Raw genomic sequence first — 18061 nt, 5'->3', positions numbered from 1 at the left:
GAGTGTGAGAGCGAGAGTGTGAGAGTGAGAGTGAGTGAGGGAGAGTGAGAGTGAGAGAGAGAGAGAGAGAGAGAATGAGAAAGAATTCAAACACAGGGGCTCTCCCTCGGGGGCAGCAAGCGAGAGGGAGAGAGAGAGAGAGAGAGAGAGAGAGAGAGAGAGAGAGAGAGAGAGAGAGAGAGAGAGAGAGAGAGAGAGAGAGAGACTGGCACACATTGACACCCCTTCTTCCTCGGGCAGCAGCGAGAGAGAGGCTGATAGACAACGCTGCAATCTCGCTTCGATGGTTTCGATCTCCTCGGCCCAACTTTGCATCTTGTCAATGTCCTGTTACAATCTACGAAAACCTTCGACACTACCCACAGCTCCACTAACCTTCATGTCATCTGCAAACTTGCCAACCTACCACTTCCTCATCCAAGTCATTTATAACCACCCCAAACAGCAAGGGTCCCAGAGCAGATCCCTATGGAACACCACTGGTCACTGAGCTCCAGGCAGAAAACGCTCCATCCACAGTCTTTGGGGTTTTCGAGACCAGAGGATTCTGTAAATGCTCAATCACTGAGTATATTTAAAACCAAAATTGATGGACTTTTAGGCACTAAAGGGATCACAGGATCTGAGGATCAGGCCAGAAAAAGGAATTGATACGCACCATCAGTCATAATGTCATTGAAAAGCTGAGTGAGCTCAAGGAGCCTGTGGTGTGTCTCTTAAATAACAGTAAACATTCATTTGCTATTTGGAAAAGTGTTGTTAAATATTACAGAAATGCACTTAAATAGTCAGAACCAGAATCAGGTTTATTATCACCATCATGTGTCATGAAATTTGTTAACGTAGCAGCACCAGTTCAATGCAACTCATAATATAGAAGGGGAAAAAACAAAATAATAATAATAAATAAGTAAATCAATTATAGTATTGAACAGATTAAAAATCATGCAAAAAAACAGAAATAATATACATATATTAGTGAGGTAGTGTTCACAGGTTCAATGTCCATTTAGGAATCGAATGACAGAAGGGAAGAAGCTGTTCCTGAATCGCTAGGTGTGCACCTTCGGGCTTCTGTACCTCCTACCTGATGGTAATGGTGAAAAAAGGGCACATTCTGGGTGCTGGAGGTCCTTAATAATGGACGCTGCTATTCTGAGACACCGCTCCTTGAAGATGTCCTAGGTACTTTGTAGGTGGAGATGGAGCCGACTAAATTTACAACCCTCTGCAGCTTCTTTCAGTCCTGTGCAGTAGCCCCCCCACCACACCAGACAGTGATGCAGCCTATCATAATAGTTCACTCCATGTTATAAAATAAGATAATAAATTAAATTATCTATTAATTCTGTTTTATTTTGGATCTCCAGCATCTTTTTATTTAATTTTCACTTACTGAATAATTAATCAGCCAGGGGTGTGCACATTTTGTGGATTTCACCTAGGGCAAAGAACACCTTCAGGCTTGTTAGTCAAATGCCAACTAGAGTTCCCATTCCTGGTCAATTCTCAGTAAGCCCTGCACCTACACATAGACTACCAGTATGTAAACTAATCTTTGTATATACGGCCACACTCAGTTACTTGTACATTGTGTTTTACAGGATTGCTTTTATATTTATATTTATTGTGTTTTTACGCTTATTGGGTTTTTTTAATGCTGCATCAGACCTGGAGTTAACAATCGTTTTGTTCTCCTTACATTTAGTGGCAATAAGTAATCTTAAATCCTGAATCTTGAAGAAATGTTTCTCCACATCAGAAATATCTAAAATCTGAGGACATAGATTTAGAAGGGAAAAGGGTGGATTTTTTTCTCACTCAAAGTGCGTTTGAAATCTGGGAGACACTTCCTGATAGGGTGTCAAAATCTGGGAGAAACTTCCTGTTTGGAGGCAGGTACTCTCACAGTACTTACAGTAACTCAGCATTTGAAATGCTATGGCATTGAAGACTATAGGCAGAGCGCTGGAAGATAGGATTAGCGGGGACTGAAGGGGCTGGTTCGAGAGTTCTATGACACTTGAAGATCTCAGCATTCCTCCAATTGTACCCTAGTGTTCCTCCCAATTTTGATTTCTCTACCACTGGTGTCAATGTTTTTGGCCAAACTCAGTTTTAATTTCCTCCAAGATTCTCCATGTCTCCCTAAGTTAGTCCTTAACATTTACTTTCAAGTTTTAATCATGTGACTCAATATCCTCTACTGCAGTTCTGCATCTGAAATGTTTCGATAACTCTCTTGTGTGGCAGCTTGGAATGGTACACCAGACTGAAGGCACTAAATAAATGCAAGATGTTCAAATTGCCCTGTGTCACTTTGCAGTGCTCATCAATTATCATAGAATTCTAGCCTGATCTGTGAGCAAAGTGACTTTAGGTAGGGCCACTCTGAGGGGGATTTTGTAGGTGATCTCCCTTATAAACAGGCCACTGGTGAACCTTGTTATGTATTTTCCCTTTCCATGTAAATGTATCATTGTATTTGCTCTTCCTTCTCATGGTAACTCCACTGTGCAAAATTGGGGCTCATCACAGTCTGTAACACTAGCTCGTTATTGCCCAGGGCACCTGGAGTTCATTTTCATCCTGCCTCTCAAACACATTCGCAGCATCACCTCATGACAATATTCTGAAATGCCCCTGCTTCTGTACAACAGGCTAACATTAAAAACTCAGCTCCTCACTTTTATAAAAATCGTCACCCTTAATCTGCACTGCACCTAAACTGAATCCATTTCTATGTCCACATTCTCAACAATCTTCCAAATTCCATGACCTCCATACCTACAAGGAGTTCTGGTTTACTGCTAATGAATTTAACAGCAAGATTTCATTGTAACTTTCCTTTCTCTTTCGGCATCCAGCTGGTTAAGTAAATAAGGATGTGGAGGCATGGTCTGGGACACGACAAAAGGAAGGGGCAGAAGCAGAAGGCTTGAATCTCCTCCATCATTCAGTAGGATCAAACATAATCCCATGCTTTCATTTTCCTAACTGATTCCCACGTCTCGCAGTTCCCTCAGCATCGAAAAATCTATCAATTTCAGCCCTGAATTTTGTTAGTTCTCTAAGGGGGGGGGGTGTCTCCAAAAAATTACAGCCATCTGCATGATTAACCCTGGCAATAGTTGCTTGGCAATTAGGAGGGAGATTGGAACTTGAGTTTGGAGAGACGCACAGAGAGGCAGAGAGAGATAGACAGAGTCAGAGAGAGGCAGAGGGAGGCAGAGAGAGAACTGGTGACGGCAATGGGAGATAAAGCAAAATAAAGGTTTACTTTTTCCAAAATTGAACATATTTTATTCAAATAAAAGATAAAATTGGAAATAACATACTAAAATCATTCTTACTATTCATATATACTTACGGTTCATCAGAATTTGCTGTCATTAATTTTTAAACACTGACTTACTGACAATTGTCCTTGTGCCAACTGCATTATGGGAAACAAGGCCAGAATGCAAAGGGTGGGGGGGTGGGGAAGGGAAGATGAGATGCCAGCAGCATAGAGTTGTAGCTACCACAGCCTGTCCAAGTCAGATAGAGCCACATGCCAAGGCGGCAGGTGGCTGTTTCACTTTTAATTTATTATTTTTAAATGAGAGCACTTAAAAATGCAAATTTAAATTTGGTGAAGCAACAATAACAGTGTTGTAGCATCCGCACACCTATTCCAATAATGCTATACAACATGCAAACTTACTGTGTGGGCAGTGAGCAGATTATAATTGCAAAATAAATAAATTTATTATGCCAGCAGCAGTCAGCTGGAAACCAACAAAAGTACTTTTTTTTAACTAGAAAAATATGAATCAGCTGATCTAAATAGCAAATCCACGTCATGCAGAAGAACCAAAGATTTTCCATCCTATGTGCATTCTAACATTGCTATTCTAATACAATGTTATACCTCTCTAAAGACCAGTATCAAATCAAGTTTATTATCATTTAACTATATACTGTATATGTATATAACGTATATAACCAAATAATGTATATAGAAACAAGACAATGTTTCTCCAAATCAGGGTGTAAAGTGCATAACACACAATAACTTAACAAGGTAAGAATAAAATCTACAGATGGATTACACATAAATAACAAACTATAGTGTATTAATATTAAATATTGTACTGGAACAGTGACACTTCAAATACGATGTGGCAGGGAGCTCAGAAGCCTAATGGCCTGGGGGAAGAAACTGTTTCTCATTCTAACCGTTCCTGTTTTTATGCATCGTAGTCTTCTGCCTGACTGTAGAAAGTCAGAGGATGCTAGATGGATGGGTCGGATCTTTAATAGGGCCCTGCATATACAGCGCTCGTAATAAATGTCCCTCATGGATGGTAGGCAAATTTCTCAATATTTTAGATTGAAATTTCTTTCTCTATGAAGAAATGACAGTCTTTCGAGTTAAATCACTTCTTTGAGAAGCTTAAGCTAACTAGAAAATATGATTAGCAATTTGCGAATTATGCAAAGCTTTAAAAAAAAGTCCTTGAGATCTGTGGGGCAATATCACTCATGGTCATAAGATAACCAAGTGGCCTCCTTGTGATTCACCTCCCTCTGACCTGTATTCCCGGCAGTCTTGCCATTCCAAATGCCTTTGTATTTCAATAAAGATCGAGACAGCAGGGATTTGTGGTAAGAAAGGAGCAGACCAGAAGAAAGTTAAGAAATTAAACAAATGAAGTGAATTTACATCTGGAAAAATAACCAGTGAGAATTATCACACTGAATCATGGCACAGATTGTGTAGAATCTCAGACTTACACAATTAAATGAAATGCATGCAGGGTTTCAGAAGCATGGGTTGGGGGGCAATCTCATGAAAACTATTGAATGTTCAAAGGCCTCAACAGAGTGGATGTGGAGAGGATGTTTCCTATGGTGAGGGAGTCTAAGACTACAGGACATAGCTTCAGAACAGAGGGATATCCTTTTAGAACAGAGAAGAGGAGGAATTTCCTTAGCCAGAGTGGAATTCGTTGCCAGAGGCAGCCGTGGAGACCTGGTCATCGGGTGCATTTAAGGTGGAGGCTGACAGATTCTTGATTGGTAAACACAAAATAATCTGCAGATGCTGGAGCCAAAGCAACACTCACAACACGCTGGAGGAACTCAGCAGGTCGGGCAGCATCAGTGGAAAAGATCGGTCGACGTTTTAGGCTGGAACCCTTTGTCAGGACTGGAGGGGGAAGGGGCAGAGGCCCTATAAAGAAGGTGGAGGGAGGGTGGGAAGGAGAAGGCTGGTAGGTTCCAGGTGAAAAACCAGTAAGGGGAAAAATAAAGGGGTGAGGGAAGGGAGGCAGGGAGGTGATAGGCAGGAAAGGTGAAGAAAGAATAGGGGAAAACACAATGGGTAGCAGAAGGAGGCGGAACCAAGAGGGAGGAGGCAGGCAGCTGGGGGAGGGGGCAGAGTGACATAGGGATAGGGGAAGGGAGGGGGAGGGAATTACCACAAGTTGGAGAATTCTATGTTCATACCAAGGGGCTGGAGACTACCTAGACGGTATATGAGCTGTTGCTCCTCCAACCTGAGTTCAGCCTCATCATGGCAGTAGAGGAGGCCATGTATGGACATATTTGAATGGGAGTGGGAAGCAGAGTTGAAGTGGGTGGCTACTGGGAGATCCTGTCTGTTTTGGCGGACAGAGCGGAGGTGCTCAACGAAGCGGTTCCCCCAATCTGCGTCGGGTTTCACCGATGTAGAGGAGGCCGCACCGGGAGCACCGGATGCAATAGACGACCCCAACAGACTCACAAGTGAAGTGTTGCCTCACTTCGAAGTACTGTTTGGAGCCCTGAATGCTGGCAAGAGAGGAGGTGTAGGGACAGGTGTAGCACTTGTGCTTACAGGGATAAGTGCCAGGTGGGAGATCCGTGGGGAGGGACGTGTGGACCAGGAAGTCGCGGAGGGACCGATCCCTGCAGAAGGCGGAGAGGGAAAAATGTGCTTAGTGGTGGGGTCCTGTTGAAGGTGGCGGAAGTTGCGGAGGATAATGTGTTGGATCCGGAGGCTAGTGGGGTGGTAGGTGAGGACAAAGGGAACTCTGTCCCTGTTGTGGTGGCGGGAGGATGGGGTGAGAGCCGAAGTGTGGGAAATGGAGGAGATGCGGGTGAGGGCATCATTAATGACAGCAGAAGGGAAACCACGATCCTTAAAGAAAGAGGACATTTGAGATGTCCTGGAACGGAAAACTTCATCCTCGGAGCAGATGCGGCGGAGACAGAGGAACTGGGAATAGGGAATGGCATTTTTGCATGTGCCACCCCAAGCCAAGCTCCAGGAGCCCAAGCCTCGAGGATCCCAAGCCAAGCTCCAAGAACCCAAGCCCTGAGGATCCCAAGCCAAGCTCCAAGAAACCAAGCCTCGAGGATCCCTAGCCAAGCTCAAGACCCAAGACCCCAGCCTGCAGCCAAGCTCAAGATCCAAGACCCCAAGCCCCGAGGATCCCAAGCCAAGTTCAAGATCCAAGACCCCAAGCCTCGAGGATCCCAAGCCAAGCTCAAGACCCAAGACCTCAAGCCTCAGGATCCCAAGCCAAGCTCAAGACCCAAGACCCCAAGCCTCGAGGATCCCAAGCCAAGCTCAAGACCCAAGACCCTGGCCTCAAGCCATGTCATGTCCTTGCCTGGTTCTGGGGTCCGAGCCTGAGGCAAGACCCAGGTTCTGGGTCCTTGTCCAGTCTCGGGCTCAGAGTCCGAGCCTTGTCTTGTCTCCAAGCTCAGGCCGCTAGACCCCAGCCACATCCTGTCCTGAAGCCATGTCATGTCCATGCCTGGTTCCGGGGTCCGAGCCCGAGGCAAGACCCAGGTTCTGGGTCCTTGTCCAGTCTTGGGCTCAGAGTCCTAGCCTTGTCTCCTAGTCCATGGTTCCTAGTTCTGGTCCCGCTTTCCCTAGCCCAAGTCTGCGTACTTGTCCCTGCTCCTTGCCTGTATCCTGTCACGTCCCTTCTCCAGTTCTGTGTCTTGCATTTGGGTCGGTTCCCAGCACCCCCATTGTGACAGATAAGATAGAGGAGCAGAATTAGGCCATTTGTCCCATCGAGTCTGTTCTGCCATGTCATCATGGCTGTTCCATTTTCCCTCTCAGCCCCAATCTCCTGCCTTCTCCCCGTATCCCTTCCTGCCCCGACTAATCAGGAATCTATCAACCTCTGCTTTAAATATACCAGAATGACTTGGCCTCCACAGCCGCCTGTGGCAATGAATTCCAGATTCACCACTCTTTGGCTTAAGAGATTCCTCCTGATCTCTGTTCTAAATGGACTCCTCTCTATTCTGAGGCAGCGTCCTCTGGCCCTAGACTCCCTCACCAAAGGGGACATCCTCTCCATATCCACTCTGTCGGGGCCTTTCAACATATGATGGGTGTCAATGAAATGCCCCTTCTCTCTTCTGATATGGCTTTCAGGACTTGGCAGTTGAAACCTGATAAAAGACTCTGACCATCTAACCTGTCAATGCACCTCACAATTACAGATTCGATTAAGTCCCCCTCCCACAGCCTGTGACACTCCAGAGAAAAAACAACCCAAGTTTGTCCAACCTCTCTTTATAACTAAGAGATTCTAAACCAACATCCCAGTGTCTCCCTTCTACATCCCGTTCAAAGCCTCTGCCTTTAGTGTGGTAAACAGAACTGCACACAATGCTCCCAATAAGTAGGATTGTTTACATTACTAATGGTAGGAGACACAGGGGTTGGGCCAGGAGAGCAGGAGTGAATTTGGTAATGAACTGTTGCAGACTTCATTGCTTCCAGAATCAAAAAAGGTCTCTAACTTGAAAGTGATTTTTAAGTAATTCAAATACTGATTTTAAACAATTCATAGGCTATGTTTGGCGACAGCTTTTGAGGAGAATCCAATTAGATTCACCAAAAAGTCATTCAGAAGTCAACAACACCTGTATTGGGAAAATGCATGTATATAAATTTACAAATAATTACGAAGAGCACCCACTTGCTATACAGATTTTAATTTCTTCACAACAATTCCAATATTTTTCTCCTGCTTTTTTTATTGTGGAACATCTTTCATGACAGAAAATCGGTTGAAAATATGAATATTTCCAATGAGTGCCCTTCTCCCCTTCCCTTATAAAAGTTGCGCCTGAGAACCTGGCACAAAACTCCCTCCATTTTATACTCCCTCCTCTAGGAGGCAGTTGAAGTGGTTGAAGCATCTGCAGAATATTAAGCACAACCCTCAATGCTCCCACCTAGGGCATAGTTTAGTGAACATACAGGTCACTAAACCCAATGCACTCACAAGCACAATTGTTCATAGTTGCTTTTCAGTAGAAAAACCTGTAAACTACATTTTGCAATCCTAATTCCAGAAATAATATAAAAGAGATCCATGAAAAACAAAGGAGACAAAGACAGTTGGGTTACTAGCATTATGTTTGGATGCTGTGATGGGAGAATGAATCAACTGAGGAGTGTTCTCTTGTCGGCCTATTTTAGCTCTTTTTTAAATGTTTACCTGAGTTATATTTAGGAATTTTAAAGAATCTGGTGTGAGAACGTTTAAAGCAAGCAACACACAAGATTATTAAATAACAATTATCAAACACAATTAGACAAGAATGATGTGGTTGAAATACAGGCAATCTCAAGCATTACTGTAATAGGCTATTTTGTGTGGTTTAATAAGCTATTGATCTATCAATGTGCCTTTGTTGCAATCGTTTCTAAATACAGACCGGTGCCAATCCTCTGTAAACAATCTAACACTGCATAATATTGATGAAAGCCAACACCATGCGCAATGAGGGGCTCACAGTCCTTCACAAAATATTTTTCTACGCAAGTATTTCTACTTCCTCATTTTCTGCATACACAGTTGTTGAATGTAATCTGCAACAGTTAACATTTTGAATGGTTCCGAAGTGACCGCACCAGGAGGTGGGGCCTTGCCCTTTGCTCGTGATCGGGCCAAAAGACCACAACCAATTGTTTTGGTTACTTTGTTCTTCCCCGAGTAGGGCAGCGCACGTACTGTCAGTGCAGCAACTCCAGCACACTCGCGCACAACCTTTCAATGAAGCTTTTCATTCAATCCAGGTTTGATTGACTGCAGTGTTTACTTAAAGCTCTAGTAAACAGGCGGCACACACACACTGCGGCTGATCTACAATAACCCCGGCTTGTTAAATAGAGAGAGACAGCAGCAACGCTTCCTCTCCTCTCAGCACAGAGAATTTTGGCGCGATTTTTCCCCCAAGGTTTCCTCTGTGTTAGTTATTTGTGTTCCCGTCTGTTGCTGCCGTGCGTGGGTGCCCGTGTCCTGCTTCACGAAGCTCCACTGCCCAGGTGAACAGCGACACGTCCTGCAGACCCCGAGCCACACGCTCCCGTTTGAGGTGCCCGCCGCTCTTCGCTCTCGCCAACTCAAAAAGTGCGGCGGCAGACAACCAGACGAGACGCAAAAACCTTACATATCTGCAAACAAAGCGACGGCAAAAAGCTGCCGGTGAAGGGTTTCTCCTCGACCCGGTGTCACTGCGGAGAAGGGGAAGAGAACAACCCCCACCAGCAGGCAGACCATTGCCAAGTAACACCGCGTGGTTAACCTTTCCAAGTAGCTGACTAGCCGGGAGTCAGATGGAGGATGAACGACCCACCCTCCCAACAGGATAAGACCCACAAAGGGTCCAGCGGGGGGCTCAGCAGCCTCCAAAGGTGCCCGGGGGGAGGGGGCTCGCCTCGGCTTCGGACGCCGGATCTCGGCGGGAGGGTGGTGGTGCAGGTGGTGCTATGATTCTCTGCCTCTTACTGGAGGTATGACAATATTTGGAAGCACACGATGGCAAAACCGGCACATTCCCAATCCACATTCTCCGTTTTAGTTACACACCTTTTCTCTGCATTTCATCTGCACTTTGCTGACGTGGTGGTGGTGCAAACCAGGTCCCATCACGACGATCTCCTCCTCCGGGTATTCCCGCAGGGTGCCATCCTCCAGCATGACCATGTAGAGGTTGCATCGCCCCCCACACTCCTTGTTTTCGGATTTCAGCGCCTGGATCACCCCGGGGATAAGCTGCCCATCTCCGGCCGGACTAGGAGCGCAAACCCGGCTGCCCAGAATCGATCTCTTTGCAGAACGACGAGCTTGCATCGCGAGGTTTCTGACCCCCTTCGATTAGTTTTATTATACGAAATTATATGCAAAGATGCAATTGCAAAAATAACTAAATGTTAATTTTTTTTCTCTCAAAAACAAACCAAACCACAAACCGCCCGGCATTCAGAGCAGAGTTGTTTGTTTTCGTAGCCCTCGCAAAGCTGACATTGCAACTTGCAAAATTAGAAATGGACTTCAGAACAGCGGAATGAATGCCTATATTTTTCTCTGAATCAATTCTGAAAAAAACGGGAATGAACTGCGGTATTTTAATAGCTTTATAAGCGGAGAAAATGGAAAATCGAGATTGAGGGATAAATAGAGAGGAACATTTAAAAAAAACAATTTGGTTTCTCAATTCAAATTCATTTATTCACTGTGTAAAATAATCTTTTCATATACATTTTACATCTTCCTCTGTTATTTAATCCCATTTAGTGTTCATAAATACTGTATTCACCTGTTTACGTTAGTCAAAACCAACAATAATCTACAAGGTAGAGTTTTATTAAATAAAAGATTGTATAGATTCACAAAAGGAGATACTGAGTCATAGAATAGTGCAGCACAGAAATAGGCCCTTCGGCCCATCTAGTCCACGCTGAAACCATTTAAACTGCCCACTCCCATCGACCTGCGCCGGGACCATAGCCCTCCGTACCCCTATCATCCAATGTGCCTATTCAAACGTCTCTTAAACGTTGAAATCGAGTTCGCACGCACCACTTGCGCTGGCAGCTCATTCCACACTCTCAGGACTCTCTGAGTGAATTAGTTTTCCCGCATGTTCCCCCTTGACCTATTCACCTTTCACTGTTGACCATTAACATACGAGGTATTCCCACAGCGGATCACAACTTTGCTTAAACTGGCTATGGGATTTAGGAGTGGAATTTGAAATTTAGGCAAACACAGCTGAATGAGTGAATACGCGTGGGAATAATCAAAAGGCCAGAAATTCTAATTTCAGAGAGTGATAATGGAATTTAGGAGACAAAGTGGAAGAAATATCAATTTGCAAGTAAAGGTGAAAGTTATGAAATTCAGGTGCTATTGTAGAGCTAATGTGGGTCTGCAGATTTTGGGTGCCTCGAGCTGGGACACCACCAAGAGTTTTGAATAGCATCAAGTTTTACATCGAGTTAAACCTTGCACAAAGACGGGGGAAACACTGATACATTCGCAGATTATGAAAACTAACTAACATAGATTCGCAGTAGAGCTAACTCATGGCCTTGTTTCTCCTTTCAGAGTCCGGCCAGCCGATCCATACTCCGGTTTAAATTATTTTCCGCGCTTTCCCTGGGAGTGGCCCTCCGTACCGGCGGAATGCTGCCCGCCCCCTCACTGTAACCATGTGCTACTCCCGATGGTGCCCCGAGCCCATTGGCTGCAAGCGGTGCACGCCTCCGGCAGTCATTCACTGTACAACGCCGTGCGCTCGGCAGAGCGGCCGCGGAGCTGCTGCCAAGTGGACACTGCTGGGTGGGTGCTCCACTCTCCCGTCCCCGGCCCGGCCTGCAGTCTCTCGATGCAGAGAGGATGAGTATCAAGCTGTAGGGTCTGACCAGTAGCTCGGTGATCACATGTATCGAGCCTGAAATAGTTCAGGCTTTCAAATTCCCACGTCGCTGAGATCGTTCCGCTTTAAACAATAGGACAATTTAGAGGCTGCGGGAAACTCCAACTAAATAAAGTAAACCATACCTACTAAAGTGCAAAATTACTTCGCCACTGTGTATATTCAACAGCACGTGTTTCAGAACAATCTGTTGCAGGGATTCAGTGGGTCGAGCAACATCTGTGAACAACGGGTCCTATTGCCGGTTTTCCACCCGAAATTCCTTTCCAACAACCCCACCACAGATACTGCCTGAGCCGCTGACATCCTCCAGCAGATGTTGCACCGGATTCCTGCATCTCCCGCGTCTTGACAAATCCAGGGTAGGTTTGAGGGTTAACAGTAAAGTCTAAATTATTTTATTAGGAATTATCTGCATTACAGCAGTTTTGTTGCTAAGGATAACCGACCTGCTTTCTGTGAACACTGGGACGCTGGGCAGAAAACTCCGATAGCTCAGTCGGTAAAAAAATACGATGGAGTTTTTTTTCTGTTGCTTTTGTTAGTCAAAGTTCAAAGTAAGTATTATCAATATGCATAGATGCCGTAAAACGAGTAATTTTAAGTAGTCAAGTAAACTTTGTGAGGTGAATAGTTGAGATTAGGTTGTGAACCACTTCCTGATTAGATGACTTTGTTCCTATCAGTATTTTTGGATGAAGAATGGTGATTTGTTGTAGATGCCAGTAACCTGCTTTAAATCCTGAATGTCAGGAATGGAAGAATGCGTGACATTTTGTTAAAACAAAACAAATTTTAGGGCAACCATCAACATTACAGTGTGCACAATGAAATAATATTTTAAATGACAGATACTTACATTTTTGTTTATTGTATAATTAGTTTTGGTAGGTGTTCTTTTTTCCAAATTCTTTATATTGATAGGCACGTCTTTATTGACCGGGGATGACTGGTCGCGTAAAGAATACGTTCAGAGGTGATACGATGGTGACGCTCTCAAGCAAGATGTCTAATAGTGAAAGCTACAGAGTGCCCCATAAAACCATAAGGCATAGGAGCAGAATTAGGCAATTCGGCCCATCAAGTCTGTTAGAACCATAGAAAATACAGCACAGAAACAGGCCTTTTGGCCCTTCTTGGCTGTGCTGAACCATTTTCTGCCTATTCCCACTGACCTGCACACGGACCATATCCCTCCATACATCTCCCATCCATGTATCTGTCCAATTTATTCTTAAATGTTAAAAAAGAACCCGCATTTACCACCTCGTCTGGCAGCTCATTCCATACTCCCACCACTCTCTGTGTGAAGAAGCCCCCTCTAATGTTCCCTTTAAACTTTCCCCCCCCCTCACCCTTAACCCATGTCCTCTTTTTTTTCTTCCCTTACCTCAGTGGAAAAAGCCTGCTTGCATTCACTCTATCTATACCCATCATAATTTTATATACCTCTATCAAATCTCCCCTCATTCTTCTACGCTCCAGGGAATAAAGTCCTAACCTATTCAACCTTTCTCTGTAACTGAGTTTCTCAAGTCCCGGCAACATCCTAGTAAACCTTCTCTGCACTCTTTCAACCTTATTTATATCCTTACTGTAATTTGGTGACCAAAACTGAACACAATACTCCAGATTTGGCCTCACCAATGCTTTATACAACCTCATCATAACATTCCAGCTCTTATACTCAATACTTTGATTAATAAAGGCCAATGTACCAAAAGCTCTCTTTACGACCCTATCTACCTGTGATGACACTTTTAGGGAATTTTGTATCTGTATTCCCAGATCCCTCTGTTCCACTGCACTCCTCGGTGCCTTACCATTAACCCTGTATGTTCTACGTTGGCTTGTCCTTCCAACGTGCAATACCTCACACTTGTCAGTATTAAACTCCACCTGCCATTTTTCAGCCCATTTTTCCAGCTGGTCCAAGTCCCTCTGCAGGCTCTGAAAACCTTCCTCACTGTCTACTACTCCTCCAATCTTTGTATCATCAGCAAACTTGCTGATTATCATCCAGATCATTGATATAGATGACAACTAACAATGGACCTAGCACTGATCCCTGCAGCACACCACTAGTCACAGGCCTCCACTCGGAGAAGCAATTCTCTACCACCACTCTCTGGCTTCTTCCATCGAGCCAATGTCTAATCCAATTTACCACCTCTCCATGTATACCTAGCGACTGAATTTTCCTAACTAACCTCCCATGCGGGACCTTGTCAAAGGCCTTACTGAAGTCCATGTAGACAATATCCACTGCCTTCCCTTCATCCACTTTCCCGGTAACCTCCTCGAAAAACTCCCAACAGATTGGTCAAACATGACCTACCACGCACAAAGCCATATTGACTCTCCCTAATAAGCCCCTGTCTATCCAAATGCTTGTAGATTCTCTCTCTTAGTACTCCCTCCAATCACTTACCTACTACTGACGTTAAACTCACCGGCCTATAATTTCCCGGATTACTTTTCGATCCTTTTTTAAACAACGGAACAACATGAGCCACTCTCCAATCCTCCGGCACTTCACCTATAGACAGCGACATTTTAAATATTTCTGCCAGGGCCCCCGCAATTTCAACACTAGTCTCCTTCAAGGTCCGAGGGAACACTCTGTCAGGTCTCGGGGATTTATCCACTTTAATTTTCCTCAAGACAGCAAGCACCTCCTCCTTTTCAATCTGTACAGTTTCCATGGTCTCACTACTTGATTCCCTCAATTCCATAGATTTCATGCCAGCTTCCTTAGTAAATACAGATGCAAAAAACCTATTTAAGATCTCCCCCATTTCCTTTGGTTCCGCACAAAGCCGACCACTCTGATCTTCAAGAGGACCAATTTTATCCCTTACAATCCTTTTGCTCTTAATATACTTGTAAAAGCTCCTTGGATTATCCTTCACTTTGACTGCCAAGGCAACCTCATGTCTTCTTTTTGCCCTCCTGATTTCTTTCTTAAGTATTTCCTTGCACTTCTTATACTCCTCAAGCACCTGATTTACCCCCTGTTTCCTATACATTTCATACAACTCCCTCTTCTTCTTTATCAGAGTTGCAATATCCCTTGAGAACCAAGGTTCCTTATTCCTATTCAATTTGCCTTTAATCCTGACAGGAACATACAAACTCTGCACTCTCAAAATTTCCCCTTTGAAGGCTTCCCACCTACCAATCACATCTTTGCCAGAGAACAACCTGTCCCAATCCACGCTTTTTAGATCCTTTCTCATTTCTTCAAATTTGGCCTTCTTCCAGTTCAGAACCTCAACCCTAGGACCAGATCTATCCTTGTCCATGATCAAATTGAAACTAATGGTGTTATGATCACTGGAACCAAAGTGCTCCCCTACACAGACTTCTGTCACTTGCCCTAATTCGTTTCCTAACAGGAGATCCAATATTGCATCCCCTCTAGTTGGTCCCTCTATATACTGATTTAGAAAACTTTCCTGAACACATTTTACAAACTCTAAACTCTAAACCATCTAGACCCCTAATTGGAGTCCCAATCAATGTATGGAAAATTAAAACCCCTACCACCACAACTTTATGTTTCCTGCAGTTGCCTGCTATCTCTCTGCAGATTTGCTCTTCGAAGTCTTCTAACTCATCATAACATTCCAGCTCTTATATTCAGCACTTTGATTAATAAAGGCCAATGTACCAAAAGCTCTCTTTACGACCCTATCTGTGACGCAACTTTTGGGGAATTTTGTATCTGTGTTCCCAGATCCCTCTGTTCCACTGCACTCCTCAGTGCCTTAGCATTAACCCTGTATGTTCTACCTTGGTTTGTCCTTCCAACGTGCAATACCTCACACTTGTCTGTATTAAACTCCATCTGCCATTTTTCAGCCCATTTTCCCAGCTGGTCCAAGTCCCTCTGCAGGCTCTGAAAACCTTCCTCACTTTGGTAGGTGTTCTTTTTCCAAATTCTTTATATTGATAGGCACGTCTTTATTGACCGGGGATGACTGGTCGCGTAAAGAATACGTTCAGAGCTGATACGATGGTGACGCTCTCAAGCAAGATGTCTAATAGTGAAAGCTACAGAGTGCCCCATAAAACCATAAGGCATAGGAGCAGAATTAGGCAATTCGGCCCATCAAGTCTGTTCTGCCATTCCATCATGACTGATCCATTATTCCTTTCAGCCACATTCTGTCCTCCCCATAACTCTTGACACCATGACTAATCAACTAGTCAACCTATCAACTTTTAAATATACCCAATGACTTGGCCTCCACAGCCATCTGTGGCAATGAATTGAAATTCACCACCCTCTGGCTAAAGAAATTCCTCTCCATTCCTATTCTGAAAAACGTCCTCCTATTCCGGGGTTGTGCTCTCTGATCCTGAACTCCACCACTATGTGATACATCCTCTTCATATCCACTCTCTAGGCCTTTCAATATTCAATTGGTTTCAGTAAGATTTCCCCCCTCATTCTTCCAAACCTCAGCAAGTACAGGACCAGAACCATCAAGCACTCCTCATATGTTAACCCTTTCATTCCCATGGTCATTCTCATGAACCTCTGGACCCTCTCCAATGCCAGCACATCCTTTCTAAGATGAAGGGGCCCAAAAAGCTCATAATACTCCAAATGCAGCCTGACCAATGCCTTATAAAGCCTCAGCATTATATCCTTGCTTTTATATTCTAGTCCTCTCAAAATGATTGCTAACATTGCATTTGCATTCCTTACTACCAAATCAACCTGCAAGTTAACCTTTAGGGCATCCTGTAAGTAGACACCCAAGTCCCTTTGAACCTTTGATTTCTAAATTTGCTGCCTGTTTAGAAAATAGTCTAATATACTCATTCCTTCTACCAAAGTACATGACCCTACACTGTATTCCATCTGCCACTTCTTTGCCCATTCTCCAAACCTGTCTTGTCTTTCTACAGACTTCCTGCTTCCTCAGCACTGCCTGCCTCTCCACCCATCTTTGTATCCTCCACAGACTTGCCCTGAAAGCCGTCAACGCACACAAAATGCTGGAGGAGCTCAGCAGGTCAGGTAGCATCTATGGAGAAAGGACAGTTAACGTTTCAGGTCAAAACCCTTTGGCAGGACTGAAGGGTTTTGGCCCGAAACGTCGACTGTACCTTTTTCCCATAGATGCTGCCTGACCTGCTGTGTTCCTCCAGCATTTTGTGTGTGTTGCTCAGATTTCCAGCATCTGCAGATCTTCTCTTGTTTCTGAAAGCTGTCAGTTCCTTCTTCCAAATCGCTGACATATAATGTGAAAAGAAGCAGTCCCGACACTGACTCCTGTGGTACAGCACTGTCACCGGCAGCCAACTAGAGAAGGCTCCTTACTGTAATATTATGGTGTCTTATCTTGTTAAGCAGCCTCATGAGTGGCACCTTGTTCAGAGGCCTTCTGAAAATCCAAGTAAACAAAATGCAGTGATTCTCCTTTGTCTCTCCTGCCTGTTATTTTGTCAAAGAATTCCAACAGATTTGTCAGACAATATTTTCCCTTAAGGAAACCATGCCAACTTTGGCCTATTTTATCATGTGCCTCAAAATCTCATTCTGTATAAGCATCTTACTTGCCAACTATTGAAGTCAAACTGACCTGGCTTTTGCCTCCCTCACTTCTTTAAAGAGTGACATTTGCAGTTTTGCAGTTCTCCAGAACCATTCCAGAATCTAGTGATTCTTGAAAGATCGTGAAAGCGTTCTTCCTGTTGCCTGACACAGGGAAAGATATTGCCAGTATTCTTCTCAACTGCCTTTAAACTACTGAAAAACTGCTCCCTAAATCAATGCAAGATGCCACCTATCTGGAGGCACAAAGACAGCACTAAGAAAATTGCCAGGAGTAGCCAGCTACTTTACAAGGCCTTCTTTGGCCTCACCAAAGCCTTTCACTCCATCACTCATGAGGAACTACAACCCACCCCAAAAACTTAAGCTGCTGACAGAAATTCCAGCGTCCCCGCCATGACAGCACGCAACCCGTGATACCAACCAATGGATGTACAATCTCCGTGAAGACTAGTGTCAAACAAGGCGATGTCATTGCCCCAGAACTTCTCTCAGTATTTCTTACCACAGTGCTGCAATCCACCTCCATGAAACTTCCCGTGGGATAGGAGTAGAGCCATCCTCAGAATTAACGGGAAACTATTCAACTTAGGGTAACTACTCTCCAGAAGCTTGGTCAGCCAAGCTTCAGTAATTGAACTGCTGTATGTGATGATGTTTGCATTTGTACCTGCTCGAAGGCAGAGCTCCAAGGTAAAATTGATTCGTTCACTGATCCATACAGAATGATGAACCTTGCGTTCAATATCCACAAGGTTATCTACCTAA

General features: G+C 44.3%; 1 protein-coding gene across 1 annotated transcript in view; it reads right to left on the bottom strand.

The window, feature by feature from the left end:
- The window catches only part of znf704 (zinc finger protein 704), a 212388-nt gene extending 202133 nt beyond the window's left edge, over positions 1-10255 (bottom strand). Inside the window, exon 1 of the mRNA XM_072253050.1 lies at positions 9873-10255. Coding sequence (XP_072109151.1) covers positions 9873-10136 — 264 coding nt within the window. The 5' untranslated portion in view covers positions 10137-10255. The remainder of the gene's footprint in view (positions 1-9872) is intronic.
- Positions 10256-18061: the final 7806 nt, after the last annotated feature.

Source organism: Mobula birostris, chromosome 1, assembly GCF_030028105.1.
Source record: "Mobula birostris isolate sMobBir1 chromosome 1, sMobBir1.hap1, whole genome shotgun sequence".
Taxonomy (NCBI): Eukaryota; Metazoa; Chordata; class Chondrichthyes; order Myliobatiformes; family Myliobatidae; genus Mobula; species Mobula birostris.
This window is presented reverse-complemented; position numbering and strand designations above follow the sequence as displayed.